The 18585-nt window shown below is 38.7% G+C and overlaps 3 protein-coding genes across 3 annotated transcripts in view; 1 reads left to right on the top strand and 2 right to left on the bottom strand.

Annotated features, from left to right (window-relative positions):
• Window positions 1–3098, top strand: part of LOC120559251 (titin-like) — a 44516-nt gene extending 41418 nt beyond the window's left edge. Inside the window, exons 14-15 of the mRNA XM_039800851.1 lie at window positions 2251–2456; window positions 2563–3098. Coding sequence (XP_039656785.1) covers window positions 2251–2456; window positions 2563–2620 — 264 coding nt within the window. The 3' untranslated portion in view covers window positions 2621–3098. The remainder of the gene's footprint in view (window positions 1–2250; window positions 2457–2562) is intronic.
• LOC120559237 overlaps window positions 1–18585 on the bottom strand; it is a 353225-nt gene that overhangs the window by 306437 nt on the left and 28203 nt on the right. The gene's annotated exons all lie outside the window — the stretch shown is intronic.
• LOC120565745 (B-cell receptor CD22-like) lies at window positions 7569–17471 on the bottom strand. The gene is made up of 12 exons (XM_039811752.1): window positions 17304–17471; window positions 13023–13367; window positions 12658–12879; window positions 11657–11896; window positions 10839–11099; window positions 10618–10643; window positions 9241–9266; window positions 9006–9187; window positions 8782–8878; window positions 8610–8667; window positions 8263–8344; window positions 7569–8153 (listed from the first exon to the last, which is right to left on the bottom strand). The coding sequence occupies exons 1-12, from the start codon at window positions 17410–17412 to the stop codon at window positions 8062–8064; spliced, it is 1740 nt and encodes a 579-aa protein (XP_039667686.1). The 5' UTR covers window positions 17413–17471; the 3' UTR covers window positions 7569–8061.

Raw genomic sequence — 18585 nt, forward strand, 5'->3', positions numbered from 1 at the left:
ACCCATCCATGCCTCTCAATTCAACTCTTAAATTGAAACCTGACAAAATACTGCACCTTACTGTCTTTCTGCTGCATGTAAATACTCCTCTGGTTACTTGCATTTAGGTGATTAAATGATGTATGTGTGATCTAGCTGTTCAGGCTAAACAACATCTTAAATATAGTGTTATTTAAATCTCTCTTGTGGTGGCACAAGGTTCACCAGTTAAATTGATAAACATTAAGTTGTCTTTGAGTATAAGAGACCTCTGCTGGTTAGCAGTAGGATTTGCAACATCAGAAAACTAGTTTCACAATAAAGAGCATCAAGTCGTGTGCCCAGAAACTCCCCGTAGCTTTTGAAGAAATGGTAAAGAATTGAACAACATTTTTTTCCCAATCCCACCCCAAATCTAACAGCTATTTTACTTTAAGCTCATTTTGTTATTAAAACATTTTATTTATATTTAAAATTTCAGTGAAACATACATAAACTCACAAAACAGAACACCAAGACCCTTCCCTGACTCACCATCTTACAAACTAGGTTAGACCCTACTCAAAAGGAGTAGGTGATTTTTTATTTTTTTTACAGGAAAAAAAGGGCAATGTAGCTTGCCGTGACGACCAGTGGCATATCAATTCAGATCAGTGCCGATTTTAGACACTTTTTAGGAGGGCTCAAGTAGTGATGGTCAAATGAAGCTTCGCGAACCAGTGTCTTTACTTTCTGAGCTCACTAGATGGCGCTCTCTGTTCAACAAAGGGTTTGAAAACTAGTGATGGTCAAATGAAGCTTCATGAACCAGTGTCTTTACTTTCTGAGCTCACTAGATGGCGCTCTCTGTTCAAAGAAAAAGGTTAAAGGAATGGCAATTCAATGGGTTTTCAAACCCTTTGTTGAACAGAGAGCGCCATCTAGTGAGCTCAGAAAGTAAAGACACTGGTTCGCGAAGCTTTATTTGACCATCACTATTGAAAACCCATTGAATTGCCATTCATTTAACCTTTTTCTTTGAACAGAGAGCGCCATCTAGTGAGCTCAGAAAGTAAAGACACTTCATTTGACCATCACTAGGCTCAAGCAAGCGACAGGTGACAGTGGGCAAACAATTACAGGTTCAAAGAAACAGGTTTAATATCCTGTGTCGCTGTCGTCAATGCTATGCACCTGTAACCCAGTCAAGGAAAGTTTTATTTTTTATACATTTATTGTTTACACCTCATTATCATTACATTTGATTCTGGTAGTGCAACACATTCTCACACCCAACTCGTAAAATAAGGACGTTCGTTCAGGAGCCTTTCTTGTTCTTATTTGACGTTAAAAGTCTCCTTTAGCGTCTCATGTAAACGTGCTTGGTCGCCACTATTGCCGTCCCTTTTAGGAGAAAAACAACGGGGAAAGGACGCCTCAAAAGCCAGGAAACACACCGCGGGTGAAGCGCGACAATAACGGAATCGCGGAGGTTGGGTTTAGGAGAAAAACAACGGGGAAAGGACGCCTCAAAAGCCGGGAAACACACGCCGTAGACGGGGGAAACAAAAGAAAAACAACGGGGAAAGGACGCCTCAAAAGCCGGGAAACACACGCCGGAGACGGGGAAACAAAACGCCACACGCGGGGCGCAAACCCGAGTCTCCTGACTGAAAGTCCGGTGTTTTACCCATCCGCCACCCCAACCACCGTCCTTACGCAGCAATTTCCCCTTACATACCACTCGCTAAATCTCATCCAACTGCGGCTCTCCCCAATACGTTACACAAATACGCCAAAGGGTGCCTTTTTTGTCGCATCAGACGCTGAAGGACACTGACCAAACGTACTTATTTTACGAGTTCGGAATGAGAACGGGTTGGGTAGTACATAAATGAGCTTTTGTCATTTTTCATATGCTCAATATTTAGCATTTATCCTCTTTTATAAAAATAAATAAATACTGTATATTCATTGTTTTCCAGTGAAATTACTGATTTATTCGGGGGGTGCCCGTTTTTGCAAGGCACTGTATCCGTGTCACATTGTCATTAGGGGCTGAGTCCCCCTAAAGTTCTGATTCTAGAATCGCCCCTGATTCAGATTAGATCTGCTATATGAGTTGCAAGGTATCCATATAGGCCAAATAGGGCAGCTAAATCTCGAGAAAGGTTTTATATTAATTTCTATGTGATCCCTTGAAGCGGAATACATGCATCTTTAAGGTCATTTTGCAGAACATGGCAATACAATTTAGTAGTAGTTATGCTTGAGTTGTGTTTGTCCCGTCAGATAAACATGGGTACAGCTGCAACACAGAGACAACCAACAGAACAGGAAGATGACCTTAACTACTCCATCATCAGCTTCCCTCAGAACCAGGAAGACGCTCTCTACTCCAACATCAGGCCCCCTCAGCCCCGCAGGCACACAGAGGAGCAGGACGATGGTGTTGATTACACCACTGTCAAAACTGAGAATGCCAGTAGCGCCCCAGGGTGAGCAGCTCCTCTCACGTCAAAATGTTAATCACTATTCAATAAAAAAATAAAAAACATTGGGTTAGAAACTGTCAGTATGAATGTTTTACTTCTCCCTTCACAGAACAAGACGTCAAGACGATTTTGCACTGTACAGCACGGTCAACAAAACTCAACATTGATCTGTGGTCTGTTATTTATTATTTTTGCACTTTGTTTAAGCAGGTAGCCATGGTTAGAAATATTGTGCATTCCTCAGGACAGACATGGCCATGTGCAGCATAAGGCTATAGAAAAACATATGTGGGTTGTGTAAAAATTGGTTTATTTGCTCATTGTTCTTTTAAGGGTTGGTTAACCCAAATTACAAAAACAGACATTTTCTCACTTACCCCTGGTATCTAACCACAGACATTTTTTTGTACTTGCCCACCATGGACTGTTAATATTAATGGACAAAGCATCTGGTTCAGCAAAGTGCTGCAAATGCCGAAGTGCCTTAAACCTGCATTCTATCTGAATTCCAGCAGGGGGCGACACATGCGATTGCAAAAGGAGTTCGGTCGACTCAACGACTCATAGCAGATCTCCACAAACCAATGGGTGACGTCACACATGCTCTGTCCATTAATATTAAAGGTCCCATGGCATGAAAACTTCACTTTATGAGGTTTTTTTAACATTAATATGCGTTCCCCCAGCCTGCTTATGGTCCCCCAGTGGCTAGAAATGGTGATAGGTGTAAACTGAGCCCTGGGTATCCTGCTCTGCCTTTGAGAAAATGAAAGCTCAGATGGGCCGATCTGGAATCTCCTCCTTATGAGGTCATAACAAGCAAGGTTACCTCCCCTTTCTCTGCTTTGCCCGCCCAGAGAATTTGGCCCACCCATGAGAGAGTGACATCACGGCTTTCAAACGAGTAAAGTCGCAGTTGGTCAAGGCCATACCCCTACCCTCCACCTTGCCCCCCCCCTCTCTCCTCCTCAATAGCTACAGACACAGAAATGGCACATACTAAGGAAAGTTCATTCTATGACTGGCTCTAATGGCTGTAATTCTGCACCACGGCTGAATTTCGGGAAAGAGACTTCAGATACAGTATTAGGGGACCACTAAGGTCTATATAAAAGAGACTTCAGATACAGTATTAGGGGACCACTAAGGTCTATATAAAAGAGACTTCAGATACAGTATTAGGGGACCACTAAGGTCTATATAAAAGAGACTTCAGATACAGTATTAGGGGACTACTAAGGCCTATATAAAAGCATCCAAAGAGCACCATGTCATTGGACCTTCCACCTGCATATAATACCACTAGGGTTTTTCCTTTGTTTTGTAATTTGGGTGAAGCAAGCCTTTAACTGACACATACATGTATCAGCATGCCACAGCGCATACTGTATGTATATTTTAAGAAAAAAACAATTAAAGTACAGTCAACATTTGTGTTTCATGCGGCTGTTTATTTTTATTTCTTTACCATATTTAAGATTCACGTTGTTTATTGTCATATGAACAAAAATAATGCAGTTGTTGATAATGAAATTCTCAGGCTCCTTCCAACAAAGCTCATTAAATATATTCTATGAAAAGAAAGTCACGAAATAAAAATACAAGACATACAGTGCACAAGTTAAAATATAGGGATATAATATAACATAGGCCTAAACATATGAACTAAAATAATACTGTGTAGCCTATATTTTGAGGTTTGATATCAGTCTGTTTTTTTGTGAAATATCACCCGTTCATACTAGCCATTAATGAAGTAATATGAGACTTTAGCTGTTCAAGTTAGACAAATCAAGTGGACATCTAGAATGTAATAAGCTCTTTCCCCTAAGTGTTGAGCTGCAGTGGAAGGACAGAGCAGAGAATATCTAATAAGGGGAGAACTTCCACTCTCTGGAATCCTCCGGCTTCTGAACTGGTTGCGGTTTCACTCTGGTTCCATATGGGGGCGCTCACGGGCGAGTGCAGAATGAATGGAAGTTATTGGAGCTATACCCCTCAAAATAATTTTTTGTCTAGTAATTTGAATGTTGCATTTGAAAGGGGAGGCAAAGAAAATGCACACTGTTGGGTGTTAGATTTTTTTAAAGTGGCTTTTAAAATGTGAATGACATCATACACATATACGGCCAGAGATACTGCTTTACAGCAAACTCTGAGGGGAGGGTCATCCAACATTTTTTAGTCCGGGGGGGTGGGAGGGGGGCACCCAACTTTTGTATTCATAGAAACAGCAAAATTTCAAAGTGGCTTGTTTGGTGCATATTTTTCCATGTAGCTCTCAGTCTCGGCCCTTCTTCACTACCAGATGGGTCTGACCCAGGGGCGCAACTACCCTGTGTCAGAGGGGTATGCAACAACAATTTTGGCGCCCCCCACCCCACACACACACACACACAAAAAACATATAAATAAATAAATAAGTGTGCCCCCGTTCTGATATGTTTACTATGCCCCCGCTGTCAGACATAGGCTAATTGTTATATTGTCCATCTCTGTCTGCACTATTTTTTCCCCAAAAAGGACACAGTGAATAGGTTCGTCAACAGAACTTCAAACCATAGTGGACATTTAGTTTTGTGTGGTCTAACTAATAGAACTCCTACCTGATGTCATCACTGGACTCATCTCTAGCCATCGCCGACCTCATGTCTGTCTCATTCACTCCTTGCCTGTGCTCTTCTCCACTAAGACATATTGTGAAACAAACATTATGTATTAGTTTTTCCATAATATTAAGAAATTAATCTGTTGGTATCAAGTGGCTCCCCCCACACTTCCACCTAATGTTAGACCTACCCGATGCCTTCCCCTGTCTTTCCTGATCCACCATCCTCACACCTGAATGAAATGAACTCACTGTTAAATGTAGCAGCCTCAATTCAATTCTTAAATCAGCCTAGTGATGGCATTAGATAAGACAACTATTATGCAGTAAGGATGTGCTGCTGTTTTTTTGGGGATTTTAAAAAGTACAAATATGGAGAGCCACTTAGCACAGAGACCTTTAAATAGAAGAGAGAGAGAGAGAGAGAGAGAGATATGTGACCCTGTAATTACAGCTTCCATGTCACCCAACAGATGTACAGATGTATAGGCCTAGCCTGTATGTCTGACAGCTAATGGTAACACAAAATCTATAAATGATTCCATGGTAAACCAGAGTTATAGCATTAGTTATGTTTTCCAGATTCTTGTTATTTATTGTACATGCTACCTTATATTTTCCAGTTTTCAGCTCAGCAACCTCAGTTCTGCATATTCTAAGCTAGCTTTAAACCCCCATTTGGCTGCTACATTCCCAGTGTTAGCAAACTCTAGCTAGTCTGTTAACATGAATATTTGCAAGCAAGCACAGACGTCACACTTTAAATCCTACCTGTTGCCTTTCACCATCCACGTATTTAACTGCTGTTGCATCCATTGACATGCTATCTCCTTTTCCCTCTTTCTTTTTCTATTTTTAGCCACCGACAGCTTTTTTGCTTTATCCATCTTTTTTGCTTTATCCATCTTTTTCCACAGACGACAACTCACTATTGTACCTGTTCGCTCAGCGCTCACGGCGCCCCCACTCGCGATATTACGAATCCTACTATGTCCACGCCAAGACCGGACCCGCCCTTCAATAGCCCGGGTCTTGACATGGCCATAGTAGGGAGCGCCCATTGACATATATAAACGGGAGCGCCCCCCGCTCCCTCTTCTCATCTATGATGGAATCTTATGAGACAGGGCGCCTACTCAAGCCTGTTAGTCCTCTACAATGTATAATAACATTGAGGAAATGCAGAAATGATTTAGAAACGCACAAAAGCAGCTACATATAGAAAACACCAAAACTAATATTTTTAACTTTATTTTTTTATTTTTTTACCATCGCTTTGGCGCCCCCATGGTGCTACGCCCCTATGCGCCGCATATAGCGCATACCCACTTTTGGTGCCACTGGTCTGACCCATGAGTTTGCTGTGGGGCAGGGGGAGCATTGCCCCCCCCTGGTGGCTGAATTAGTTAATTGCATTGTTTAAAAAATGAGTGGAATAATTACGTCTGGTCTGACCAGATATTTTATAAATATCGTAAATAACACAAAACAACTAAATAGTGGTAGGTAATACATCTGATTTCATATACTGCTTTAGTAAAAAAAATATTTCCGAGCTGACGATGGGAGCAGCAGGACGCAATAAACGAAAATGACTGGACACCTTGCTGTGCAAAGGTTGCAATAAAGGTTTCCTAAATGCCACATTTGATATCATCTTACTAATTGATTGCGGGTTTTGTGTAGATTTGGACTTTTATACGTTTATTCAACTTTGTTTTAACGGCGAAGTGGAGGAAGCCCAGTGACAAGTCCATAGCAACCAGTTTGTGTGTTGAATTTGTTACCCAGAGTGCTTTGCTGAATGGTCTCAATGTTTTATTGTTTTATTTCATGTGAATATTAGTTTACTAGAGGAGTAACTTAGTATTTGAAGTAATGCAGTAATGCAGGCAGTCTGCATTTAGTTTCCATGCTTATTGTGTTTCCACAACAATGTTAGTGAGTAAATCTACTGAAATGGCCACCACACCATAACAGAGGAGTGGGATGTGTAAGATGAAAATGCAGGTTAAATCACATTTGTCATTGCTGTAACAAAACAATGGAAATATGTTTATTTCTGCCAAGTATAAACCAGTACAGAAGTTATCAATAAATTGCTGGGGGAGGGTCATGCCTTTCTTTCAAAACATTTTGGAGGGTCATAGAAAAATTGTTACTGGCGAGTGGAGGGTCATGTCTGTTTTCGCTAAAGGTCACAAAACTCTTCTGGTGGCCCCTGAAATAAATAACGAGCTGTCCCTAAGTACTCGTTGATTTAACTTTCGACCTATAATCAATGTTGAACTTGCAAAAACTACAATCAAATCTGAGATTTTTCAACGACAATGAGGCAAAAGAGACAAATTTAGCCATCTAGCTCCGTAGAGTCCCATTCGTTTTGCACTCACCCGCGTTCGCCCCCGGTGGAACTGCAATCAAATTCGGTACAATGGGGCTTAATTGGGAGTGAACAGGGTCTCCGTAGATGGGATCTGGACAGTCAGTTTGATTCCATCAGGCAGTTGCTGTTTTAGGTTGTTCACCAGAGTAAACGTTTATTATACTGTGACAAGTTTTACAGATGGACAACATTGGGCAAGTGAGAAATACGTCAGAGCATACCAACTGATTTAAATTTTATGTGCACTCATTACTGATCAATAAAATCTTCATTCTGAAGAATGAACACAAAAAGAGTTTGTTTAAAGCTGAAATCAAAAGCTTGCACCTGAACTCTATCGCCCTCTGCAGCAGTGAGAGGGAACTGGCATGATGTTCACACTACAATACATGCAATACAATACAATTCATTCAATACAAATGAACAACTAGCAAAGTTTGGCAGAGCTGAGCTCATGTTTTTCAATGTGTAAAAATATACCATGTAAGATCTGCTGTACATGCTGTGGAATAGTTGGACTTTACTGGCTTACCAAGTCAAATCCTGAACTGAGTTCAGTTCTGTTATGTACCTGCACAGGTACAAATAAAGCTGCATTCTTCTCTGATCTTCTGCTACCTGCTGCTTCTAAAAAACTGAGAGTGAAAACGTTTGGAGTTAAAGACTTCTTTTTGTTTTCCTCCATGTGAGTCTCCCTCTGGTTTGGCTGCATGTGAAGAAAACCACATAAAGTTTTGGTGAGTTATTTCTCAGAAATAGTTTTGAGTTTGTGCACCCCCCCCCCCCACCATGCAGCAGACTCAAAGTTGTCTGACCTTCACACCAGGTCTTCCTGCTCCTCTGGGTCTTCTGTTTGTGCTGCAGTCTCTGAGATTTCCTCATACTCAGGACAAGAGTCTAACTGACGGGGAGAGACATTAAGATGAAAGTCAATTAGATTTTATAACAAAAGAAAGACTGTTTCCTTAAATTGCTCTTTGGTGAAAAAGGACTTCTGCAAGAAATGGGGTTGGAAAATGTGTGACGGTAAAGACACGTCTGTGGTTTCTATGAAGAAAGATTGAACTAATCAAGTTATATGTGAATTGTCTTTATGAACTCATAAACAACAAATGATGACCCTTTGGTAGAGTAAGTTCTGTCCCAAATCTCTCTCTCTCACCTCCACAGTCTCTATGGGTTCATTTGGTTCAGTGGTGGAGCTCAGAGCTTTCTTCTTCCTGAATTTAATCCAAAAACAAACACATAAAAGGTGTAATGGGAAACTGCTAAACTATGATTATGAGTTGAAGTAATAGTAAAAAATCAGTGATGATTTATTTTTATAGTTTCACCTCATCCTCCGACAAAAAAGAAGCAGAGGAATCAGCCCCCCAACCCCCACCAGAGTCAACCTGATGCTGTTTGTTATCAGTGTTATTGTTGATTTATCTAGAAATGGAGATAGACAGTCATTAGATAAACAGTACTGGACCTTATTGGGGGGTTTGATTCATAAATCACTTTGCCAGGTGATACTGTCTGTTAATGAGCCAATTAGTGTCATGGAGAATCTTACCTGCTACAACAGTCAGATGTAAGGTGGAGTTCTGACGTCCTCTTCTGTTCTGGGCTTCACAGTAATAATTCCCACTGTGTTCAGCTCTGAAGTCAGTGATGGTGAAGATCTGTCCTGATGCTTTTGGTGAGTCTTCATTCTCCTTGTACCAGGTGTATCTAGCTGCTGGGTTAGCATCACTGCTACAGGTCAGAGTCACTGAACTGCCCTCCACTATCTCAGCAGAGGGACTCACTGACACAGAGGGATCCTTTGGACCATCTGGTAAGCAAGTAAACAATATGTATGTAGACATATGGTTTAATCTTAACAAGTTGTCACTGAACATAAATAAAACTAAATGCATAATATTTGGACAACGGAATATCAAGAATTTTAGACATATTATGTTATATAATATAACTAAATAGAAAGAGTATATGAAAACAGATATCTGGGAGTTGTCATAGATCCCAAAAATGCTGGAAACCACATGTTAATCATATTAAAACTCAAATTCATTACATTTGTTATATCAATCTCTCATACTGCCATATGTGGAAGTTTGGGGGAAAACATATAAAACGATCATGAATCCAATTTTCTTACTTCAAAAGAGAGCAATCAGAATCATAAATGGGGCTATTTGTCGTGAACCGACAAATCAGTTATTTATAAACTTACAGGTACTTAAATTTAGTGAACTTGTAGACATTACAATAGTATCGTTAATGTACAAAGTATAGAATAGCATGTTGCCAGACTGTATCCAGAGGTTGTTTCACATAAGACAATGTCAATATGAACTGAGGGGAAGCTGGATTTTCACTAAACTAAATAGCAGAACAAATGCAAAACTAATTTGTGTTTCGGTGTATGGAGTCAAACTGTGGAACTAATTAGAAATTAACATGAAAATGTGTTACACAATCGACCGATTAAAAAAAATGATTTAAACATAAGGTGATTAACAAATATACAACACAAGTGTGAATACCAGAAGGTACACACGGACTTTTTGTGTTGTACTGGGTTATATAGTGTATACTTAGTTTCTGTAACTTTCATCTTCGTTTGAACGAATGTAATTCATGTAAAAAGGGTAGGTGTAATAATCTCAGGCTTCAGACTACACCTTTTCGGTCGTGTTTGTTTCTTGCATATATATACATACACTGCATATATTTTATTAGTATTGTTGTTTTTTGTATGTTTGTTTTCTTGTCTGTTAATTTTTTGTTTTGTTTGTGGAGGTAAAAGCAACAATGTTATGTTTTGGTTGTTGCTTGTTATCAGTGCATTGACTGTTGTGGAAAAACAATTAACAATAATAATATTCCATTAATATTATCATGCATGATTAGGTAGGACTTTTGCATCATTAAAAAAGTGACTTACACTGGACATCTATAGATAGAGATGAGGAGTAAATCAGTCCATGTTGATTCTCAGACTTGCAGTGGTAGTTCCCTCTGTCCTCAGAGCTGATGGAGGTGAAATGGTAATTTCTTTCTGATCCTTGAAGCACTGTTCTGTTCCCCTTGTACCAGGTGTAGTTAGCTGCTGGGTTAGCATCACTGCTACAGGTCAGAGTCACTGAACTGCCCTCCACTATCTCAGCAGAGGGGCTCACTGACACAGAGGGAAGCTTTGGAGCATCTGTATATGAAAATAGATTATAAATTGATCAATAGCATCTTTATTTAGACACCCTTACCTCTTAAAAACCCACTCCTTCGAACCCTACAGCCCAACTTGTAATACAGGCTTCTGGTTAAAAATGTCTTCCTAAACTATACTTCATGTGTAATCTTTAATAAAGAGCAAAGGAAGTGACAGATGTATTTTACTCACATTTGACATTAATAGAGATGTTTGCTGATGTCCTCCCCAGCTTGTTCTCAGCTGTACAGTAATACTGTCCAGAGTCAGAGGACTGGATGGAGCTGAAGATGAGCTGTGGTCCTTCACTGAGGCGTTCGGAAACTAGATTATTCTTGTACCAGCTGTAGTTAGCTGCTGGGTTAGCATCACTGTTACAAGTCACATTTACTGAACTTCCCTCCATTAAATCACCAGAAGGACTCACTGACACAGAGGGACGCTTTGGAGCATCTGAAAAATAAGAATTTTATAAAATATCCATTTTATTTTGTAGTAATTAATATTTTCAAAACAATCATTCAACCAGGAAGAAATTAAGGAAAGTAAAATGGAATATTTTCTAAATAATTTCAATGTTTGATTATTGCAGCTGTCCAGAGCGCTGATACTGGAGCTTAAAGTTAACTGGTCATGATTTATAACACTCTGCATTATGTGTGTTGTTTGCTGCACTTTACTCCATTAAAACTCTTTATAGCAGTATGGTAAAATAATATTCAATTTTTCCTTTTATAGTTTTCTTTTAATAACCTTTTTCTATGTATTTATTTTATACATTAATATTTGTGTGGTGTGAGTGCTTTAATGTTAGTGTTTTAAAATGAAAACAAAAAGGCTTGGAAAGTGAATGAAGCTTAATGATTGACATCACAGTTTGGTCAGAATAAATGTTTCTGAAGAGGAACTAAAATGTGGGAGAGGTAAAAGCTGAATTTGACTCGTTCTCGACTACTTAGGTAAAGTCATTGGCCAAAAGATTACAATGGAACAAAGAGAAGTAAACTCACACACTGAAGGAGAGGGGAACATCTCGTATCCTGATACAGCACAAGAATAGTTGTCTGCAGGATTAAATAGGTCTAGATGAAAGTAAACTTTTTTATCTCCAAATTTCTGTCCGTTCTTGTACCAGATGTAGGAGTAATGATCAGGCAGCTGACACTTGTTATGACATGTCAGTTCTGTCCAGGTAGGCTGTTGGTGGGATCTGACTGTTGATCTCCTCACATGTACCTGGAGCTGTGGATCTGTGATTAACCAACAGAAATGTTATTTTAGAATTTTATAAAGTGTTAACATATGCATAAACAATGTTTCTTTTATATTAAACATTTAAAGCAAACTGATTTTCAGTGAAAATGTTACCTGCTACCGACAAAGTGACTCCAGGATAACCAGTATATTTCCCTTCTGAATGGTTTGTTATGAACCTGAAATAGTACACAGCTGAGTCTCTCTCTCTCAGGTCTGAGATTCTCAGAGTGCAGTCGTTGTTTTCACAGTGATACTGCACACGATCTGAATACTGCGGCTCCCTTTTCAGATCCATATAAACACTATTTATATCTTTTATAAACCAGAATTTTTCTTTAACAACAGTGTATGGGTATCTGTAGCTGCAGTGTATTTCCACTGTTGATCCATTTAAGGCACACATGTTAGTAGAGGTGTAAGTCACTCCCCAGCCTCTTTCACCCCGCATCGCTGTAACACAGACCACAATCATATTCATAACATCTGAGGACAGAGTTGAATACTTTGTGGAAGTACATCAGGATGTAAAGCTGCTGGAGAACTGGATCTCCTCCTCAGAGTGAGACTTTTCAAAATGTGTTCAACTTAAAAGTTATTTATGAAGCAGACTACACACACAAGCACACAACCTGCCTGGTTAGCCAAAAAAATACAAGCCAAGTGTTGTCACCCAAGTGTAGTTTTGGTACAGTACACTAGCTAAAAGGCTCCACCAGGTGGCGGTCTACTGGTGAAAGACTGTAAGTAAACTCACACACTGAAGGAGAGCGGGAGTTCTCATGTCCTCTTACAGCACAGGAAAAGCTGTCTGCAGGATCCAAGGAGGCTGAATACGAATCAGATGTTTGTCCCTGAATGTCCTGTCCATTCTTGTACCAGATGTAGGAAGGATGACCAGGTAGAGGACAACTGCTCTGACACTTCAGATCTGCCTTGTTAGAGGACGTGTAGAATCCACTAATCTGCACCTGGAGACCTGAATATGTGAATAATTAACAGAAGTCTTAATTTTAGACTGAACTGTCAACAGACACACATACATACACACAGATGCAAATAACTTTCATAAAATGTTGAACACTTGGAAGTAAATGATTAAATATTCAGATGAAACATTACCTGTGACCGACAGAGTGACTCCAGGATAACCAGTATATTTCCCATCTTGGTTTGTTGCGAACCTGAACTTGTACTCAGCTGAGTCTCTCTCTCTCAGGTCTGAGATTCTCAGAGTGCAGTCCTTGTTTTCAGAGTGATACTGCACACGACCTGAATACTCTGGGTCCGTTGTCAGATCCACGTAAACATTATTACTCTCTTTTGTAAACCAGAATGTTTCCTTTACTCCACCAACAATGGTGGATGGGTATCTGTAGCTGCAGCGTATTTCCACTGTTGATCCCTTTAAGGCACAGATCTGAGTAGAGGTGTAAGTCACTCCCCAGCCATTCTGACTCTGTATCACTGTAAGAAGAAGAAAGCTAAATCTGATTCATAACATCAGAGAACAGATCATTTTTTTATTCATCTTTTTTACCCTGAACTGAACTGAACTAAACTACTTTCCAAAACTCCTTCCAGTGGTGTCAAACCATTTGCCATGGAGAACCAACAGTCTGCAGGTATACTTTTAATTTTAAAGACTCTTAGGTGGAATCAATTAATGTACTAAGTTAAGTTAAGACAAAGAGGAGCATAGTAGTAATATGTTGCGATGGAGAAGTATCCTGGACAAGCTTTAAAAACCTCAGAATCAGATTTGTCAGCATTACTGTCCCTAAAACTAACTCATCTCTCACAACAACTGAAAAAGGTTGTAGTGTTTTTATTGATATCACGGAAATGTCTATCACTGATGGGTGATTCAGGTCAATTTATCTGAGACATAAAGAGAAAATCAAATACCTCTGTATGAGCAGTAGAGCAGCAAACTGCTTTTTTACTCCCATTTTTAAATATCTACACAGACATAAAGTCAAAATAAGTCTCTCATGGATTTCATCCAATTTTTATCATTACAACCCAATTCCTTACAACCGACTCAGGTAACATGTCAATAGCATGGGTATAAACATATTTATTCTTATTAACCATGCACTATTTACCCAAACCACAGAAGTAATACTGTACAGTGTACATATTTATAAGCAACCTCACCTAGACTCCTACCTACTGTTACTTTTTGTAGTGCTGCCTTTTATATTCAATGCAATATTCAATGTGTTGAATAGTAGAATGTTGGTAAGTATTTCCTTTTATTAGTTTTAAATTCAACAAGCAGAATAGCAGAATACTGAAAGCAGCAGAAATGCAGAACTGAGTACACTTTAATTTCTGTTTATTTATCACAAGTAATCACGATAAAAGTTATCACGATATTCAACAATGTTATAGCATATTTTCCTCATATCGTGCAGCCCTAATTTGCACTTTACTTTTACCTTATTGTTATTAGGGCTTCACAATGTATAGTTTATTTCATCATCATCACAATATTACATATAATATTATTTCATATTAATATGTTTAATATGTTTCTTTGTTTGTTTATGTATGCACCTTTCACCAAGACAAATTCCACATAAGTGTTATTTACACTTATTGTGGCAATAAAAACTTTTCTGATTCTGATATTAATTTGCGCAATCTATACATCGCGAAAGGGCCATGACATACTGCACAAGACACTCAGAGATATTTTTGTGTTAGCTGAAAGAAAATAACAGTAGAAAACTGTACTTTGAAAAGTAATTGTAATCATTCTATTTTTAGTGGTGCCTTTTATATTCAAATAAATGTTCAATTTCTTTAATAAAAGAATGTTGGAAATTATTTTCTTTAATTTGTTTTGTATATATTTGAGCAGAACACTGAAAGCATCAGAAAGGCAGAACTGCGTTCTCTTTACAGTTTATTGCAAGTGATATCGTTATCGCATTTTGAACATTTTCCTAATTTTCCTCATATCGTGCAGTCCTAATTGTTAGTTTTTTAACTTTTATTTTATGCACTCTTCTTACTTTGTATTGCAACTCCTGCAGTTCATTTTCACACAGGATAAATACAGTTTTATTTTATCTCACTGATCTCAAATGTTCCATCTCAATTAGTAATTGATTTGCTGTATTTTAAAAGGAAATTGTCCTAATATAAAATGCCACAGGTTGGACTGCTCTATTTTGAGTCAATCTCTGCCAGGAAGAAGAAAGTAAATAGTAAAAAGTATAAAAAATAAAAACTCATGCTAAAAAAAAATGTTACAGAAAGTCTAAAGGTCTTACGTTATAAATCAAAATTGTGATTTAGTACTAGCATTGTGTTGACTTCCAGTCATAATTGTGACTTACCATGGGCATTTTTTACTTAATAATGTAAATACATAGGCTGACTCTTAATGGATTCCCCCCCTTTCTTGTCATACATGGGATTCCATAATTTAAGGATTATATATTTTTCACACAGCGCTACCTTATGTGAGCAGCTGGAAAACAGTTCCAGTAAAAAAATTTAAAAAATATATCACATTTAGACTAATACAAAAGTCTGAACTTAACTAAATAACAGAGAACGAGGTGTGAGACTCTCAGGAAGTGCATGGTAGCCAACTTACCAACAAAGGTAGGAGTTATTTAATGTAGATACTACATACCGTAAGTGTATCCATATCTCAACAGTTCCATTAGCTTCCTTCGCGGTACATTACAAAGCTAAGCTAACCTACGCTCACTTCATTGTTGAGACCATAGACTGATTGGCATGAGACGAGAGAGCACCGTGCGCACTTGTCACGTGTGGTTAACTAAGGAAACAAGATGGAGAAGCAGAACGGCTCGCGCTGCTTTGCATTAGTTTCCAGTCAACAGACAATGTATAATATCACTGGATTTGGGAAACAATTAATGTACATGACTTTAATGTTAAGGCTGGTAAAGGGGGGGGGGGGTGATTTGAATAACTGTATATTCTGCTGGTGGCTTAACCTATAAATACATATTATAATGTATTAGTTGTAAAAAGAAACAACAACTAAATATGTCAATAGTGGAGTAAAATTTGCGTCCAAAATACAATGGAGTATACGTATAATGTAGCATACAATAGAAATACTCCAGTAAAATAAAAGTACCCTTAAAATTGTACTCATGGACAGTAATGAGTAAATGTATCTAGTTACATTTCACCACTATTACTTACTGTACACAAGACTTAGATTCGCAGTTATCGAGATATGTGAAAAATTTGAAAATTCATAAACTACTGAGCTGTACTGTACTTTAGCTAGCAAGCCGGAAGATGTACTAAGTGCACTTAAAATGTCTAGAGTTTTAAGTCTAAACACTGCATCACTTTACATGTCAGATCTGTGAACATGGTGACCTGAGAATGAGTTTAAATGTTGACTTTAGCCCTATTCGCACGGGATAAGTATTACCTGATGACCTCCAGTCATTTGTAATAATTGCGGAGGTTATCTGTGATCTTAATCCCGTGCGAATCGGTCATGTCTGTAATTTGTAAAGTAATAATTCCCCCGCAAATGACCTACCATATTTTGCCGAAAACGGAGGTCCTGTGATAATATTAGTCCCGTGCGAATCGGCATCTCTGATTTGTCCAGGATTTGACGGGGCTTTTTTGTTTTTTCAAGGTACCTATTTCCTTCTTTTGCGCCTTTTTATCCATCTTTCGCGAAGAATGGAGGGTGCGTTGGAGTGTTTTGGGTGCTGGGTCATGTCGCTATACATCTTATACAATTTGCAGAAAGAGAAAGATGAAAACCACCAAAGTGCGAAGACAAAAAGAATGATTAGATGGCGATGGATGACATGTATAGCAGCATGCGGTAAGTATATTTTTTATGTTTGTATCATAGGCTACATCTAGAGATAACGACAAGACATCTCCAAGCAATAGCTTATCAAAAATAATGCACAATCAAGCGAGCGTGCTCACTTCATAATTAGAGGTTAATGTTACAAATAAATCAAGCGTAAAGCTTGAGCTAATAGATTTTAACCTGGTGAAATGTTTAGTTTTATCCATCTAACCGGACCCTGCTTGACACCACCCGGAGAAAAAAGTGAGAAAGAGAAAAGAGGAGGTCGCAGTTCGGACGATGACTGACTACCCGGTTGAGATTGTGTGCGTGTGTGTCCTCGAGATCTGACCACACACAAACACACGTAGCAGAGCTAGCCACACCCATGTTTCTACTGTTGCTTAATGTCAGTAAATTTGAGTAAAATCACAGGCTTCGCTTATCCCGTTCGAATGCGCCAGATGAAAATCAGACGTGGGTGGGTAATTTATAATTCACACGAGGTCCCTAGATAATACTTATCCTGTGCGAATAGGGCTTTTGTGTAAAAATCCTACCACATAGATGTAAAAACACAGTACCTGGTACAGTGAAGAGAAGGACGACCAATCCACTCCAAGCTGCTCCTCTCATTTCTCTGTGTGTAAGTTCAGAAATAATAAAACATGCCTGCAGGTAAATAATGTACATATGTATCAAGTCAGTCACATAAGAAACTTAATGTGAAAGCGAGTTGTCTTGATAAGACACTTTCTCTATGTCGTGTAAGAGCAGAAGACAGAAGTCAAGTTGTTTAAAATACACCCAACACCCTTCCTCTTTATATAATTTACATACACGATGAGCCAGAAAAGTTTACTGGAAAAACCAAAGAAGCAACTTGTTTTTTTCAAACTATGAACTTCCTAAAACAATCTATTTAAGAAAGCGTGAGAAATCAGTTTTGCAGAAAATAAGAACATCACTAAAACAAGAAGGACCATTTTGAGAGAGACCTTTTTTAGTGTGGGCACAGTTCAGGGTCTTAAAGTATTAAAATACTGGTGAAAGGCAGACACAAAGTTGGTGCAAAAAGAGGTATAACTCACATTCAAAGAGGAAAGTCGTGCAAACCCTGTACAGTTTAACCTCTTGAAATCTAATATATTTCCAGTTGAGGGAACTAATGTATGAAACCAGTGAATATAAGATAAGATCAGACTTGATTGATCTCAGGGGGTTTATCCACATCTTACAGCGGTAGGGACAGACTAATACGGGAAGTAAAAGCTCTTATAGTGTATTTAAATACTAGCATGAGCAGAAACTTGTCGGCACCAGGCCACTAGGCTATATAAGACAATTGTGCAATAAAATAAAGAAACAAGAAAAATGCAGGCAGGACTGCAGCTGTGGTGAAGCATTTTTCATCCTTTGTCACTCATTCACTCCTTTACTTACTTACAACACTACCACTGTACAAAACAGAGCAACCTCAGCCCTACGCTACCTCCCTATTACTGTGTTATGCAGATCTTTACTTTGTCTTCAGTGTTTTTATTTTAGTTCTACTTTCAATGACTGTGATTGGCAGAGACTCTTGTTACACACGGATGTTGGATATCACTTATGACTAACCTAAAGGTGGGGACTTATTCACAAAACATGAAAATAAGGGTCAAAGGAAGTCCTAGTTTTTGACTCCCAATATTTTTGGTTCCCAAAGCGTTTTCTTCTAAATCTGAGAGGCAGTCGAGGCAACTCCAATCTGGGAACCTCTAGCGTCATTTAGGAGGATTGATATTGTTGTCTACTCTGCAAACCAAATCTGTTCGATCAGAGCAGAAAACAAATGGGATGTCAAAGGGTTAATAACAAGCACAA

This window comes from Perca fluviatilis, chromosome 1 (genome assembly GCF_010015445.1).
Source record: "Perca fluviatilis chromosome 1, GENO_Pfluv_1.0, whole genome shotgun sequence".
NCBI classification, from domain to species: Eukaryota; Metazoa; Chordata; class Actinopteri; order Perciformes; family Percidae; genus Perca; species Perca fluviatilis.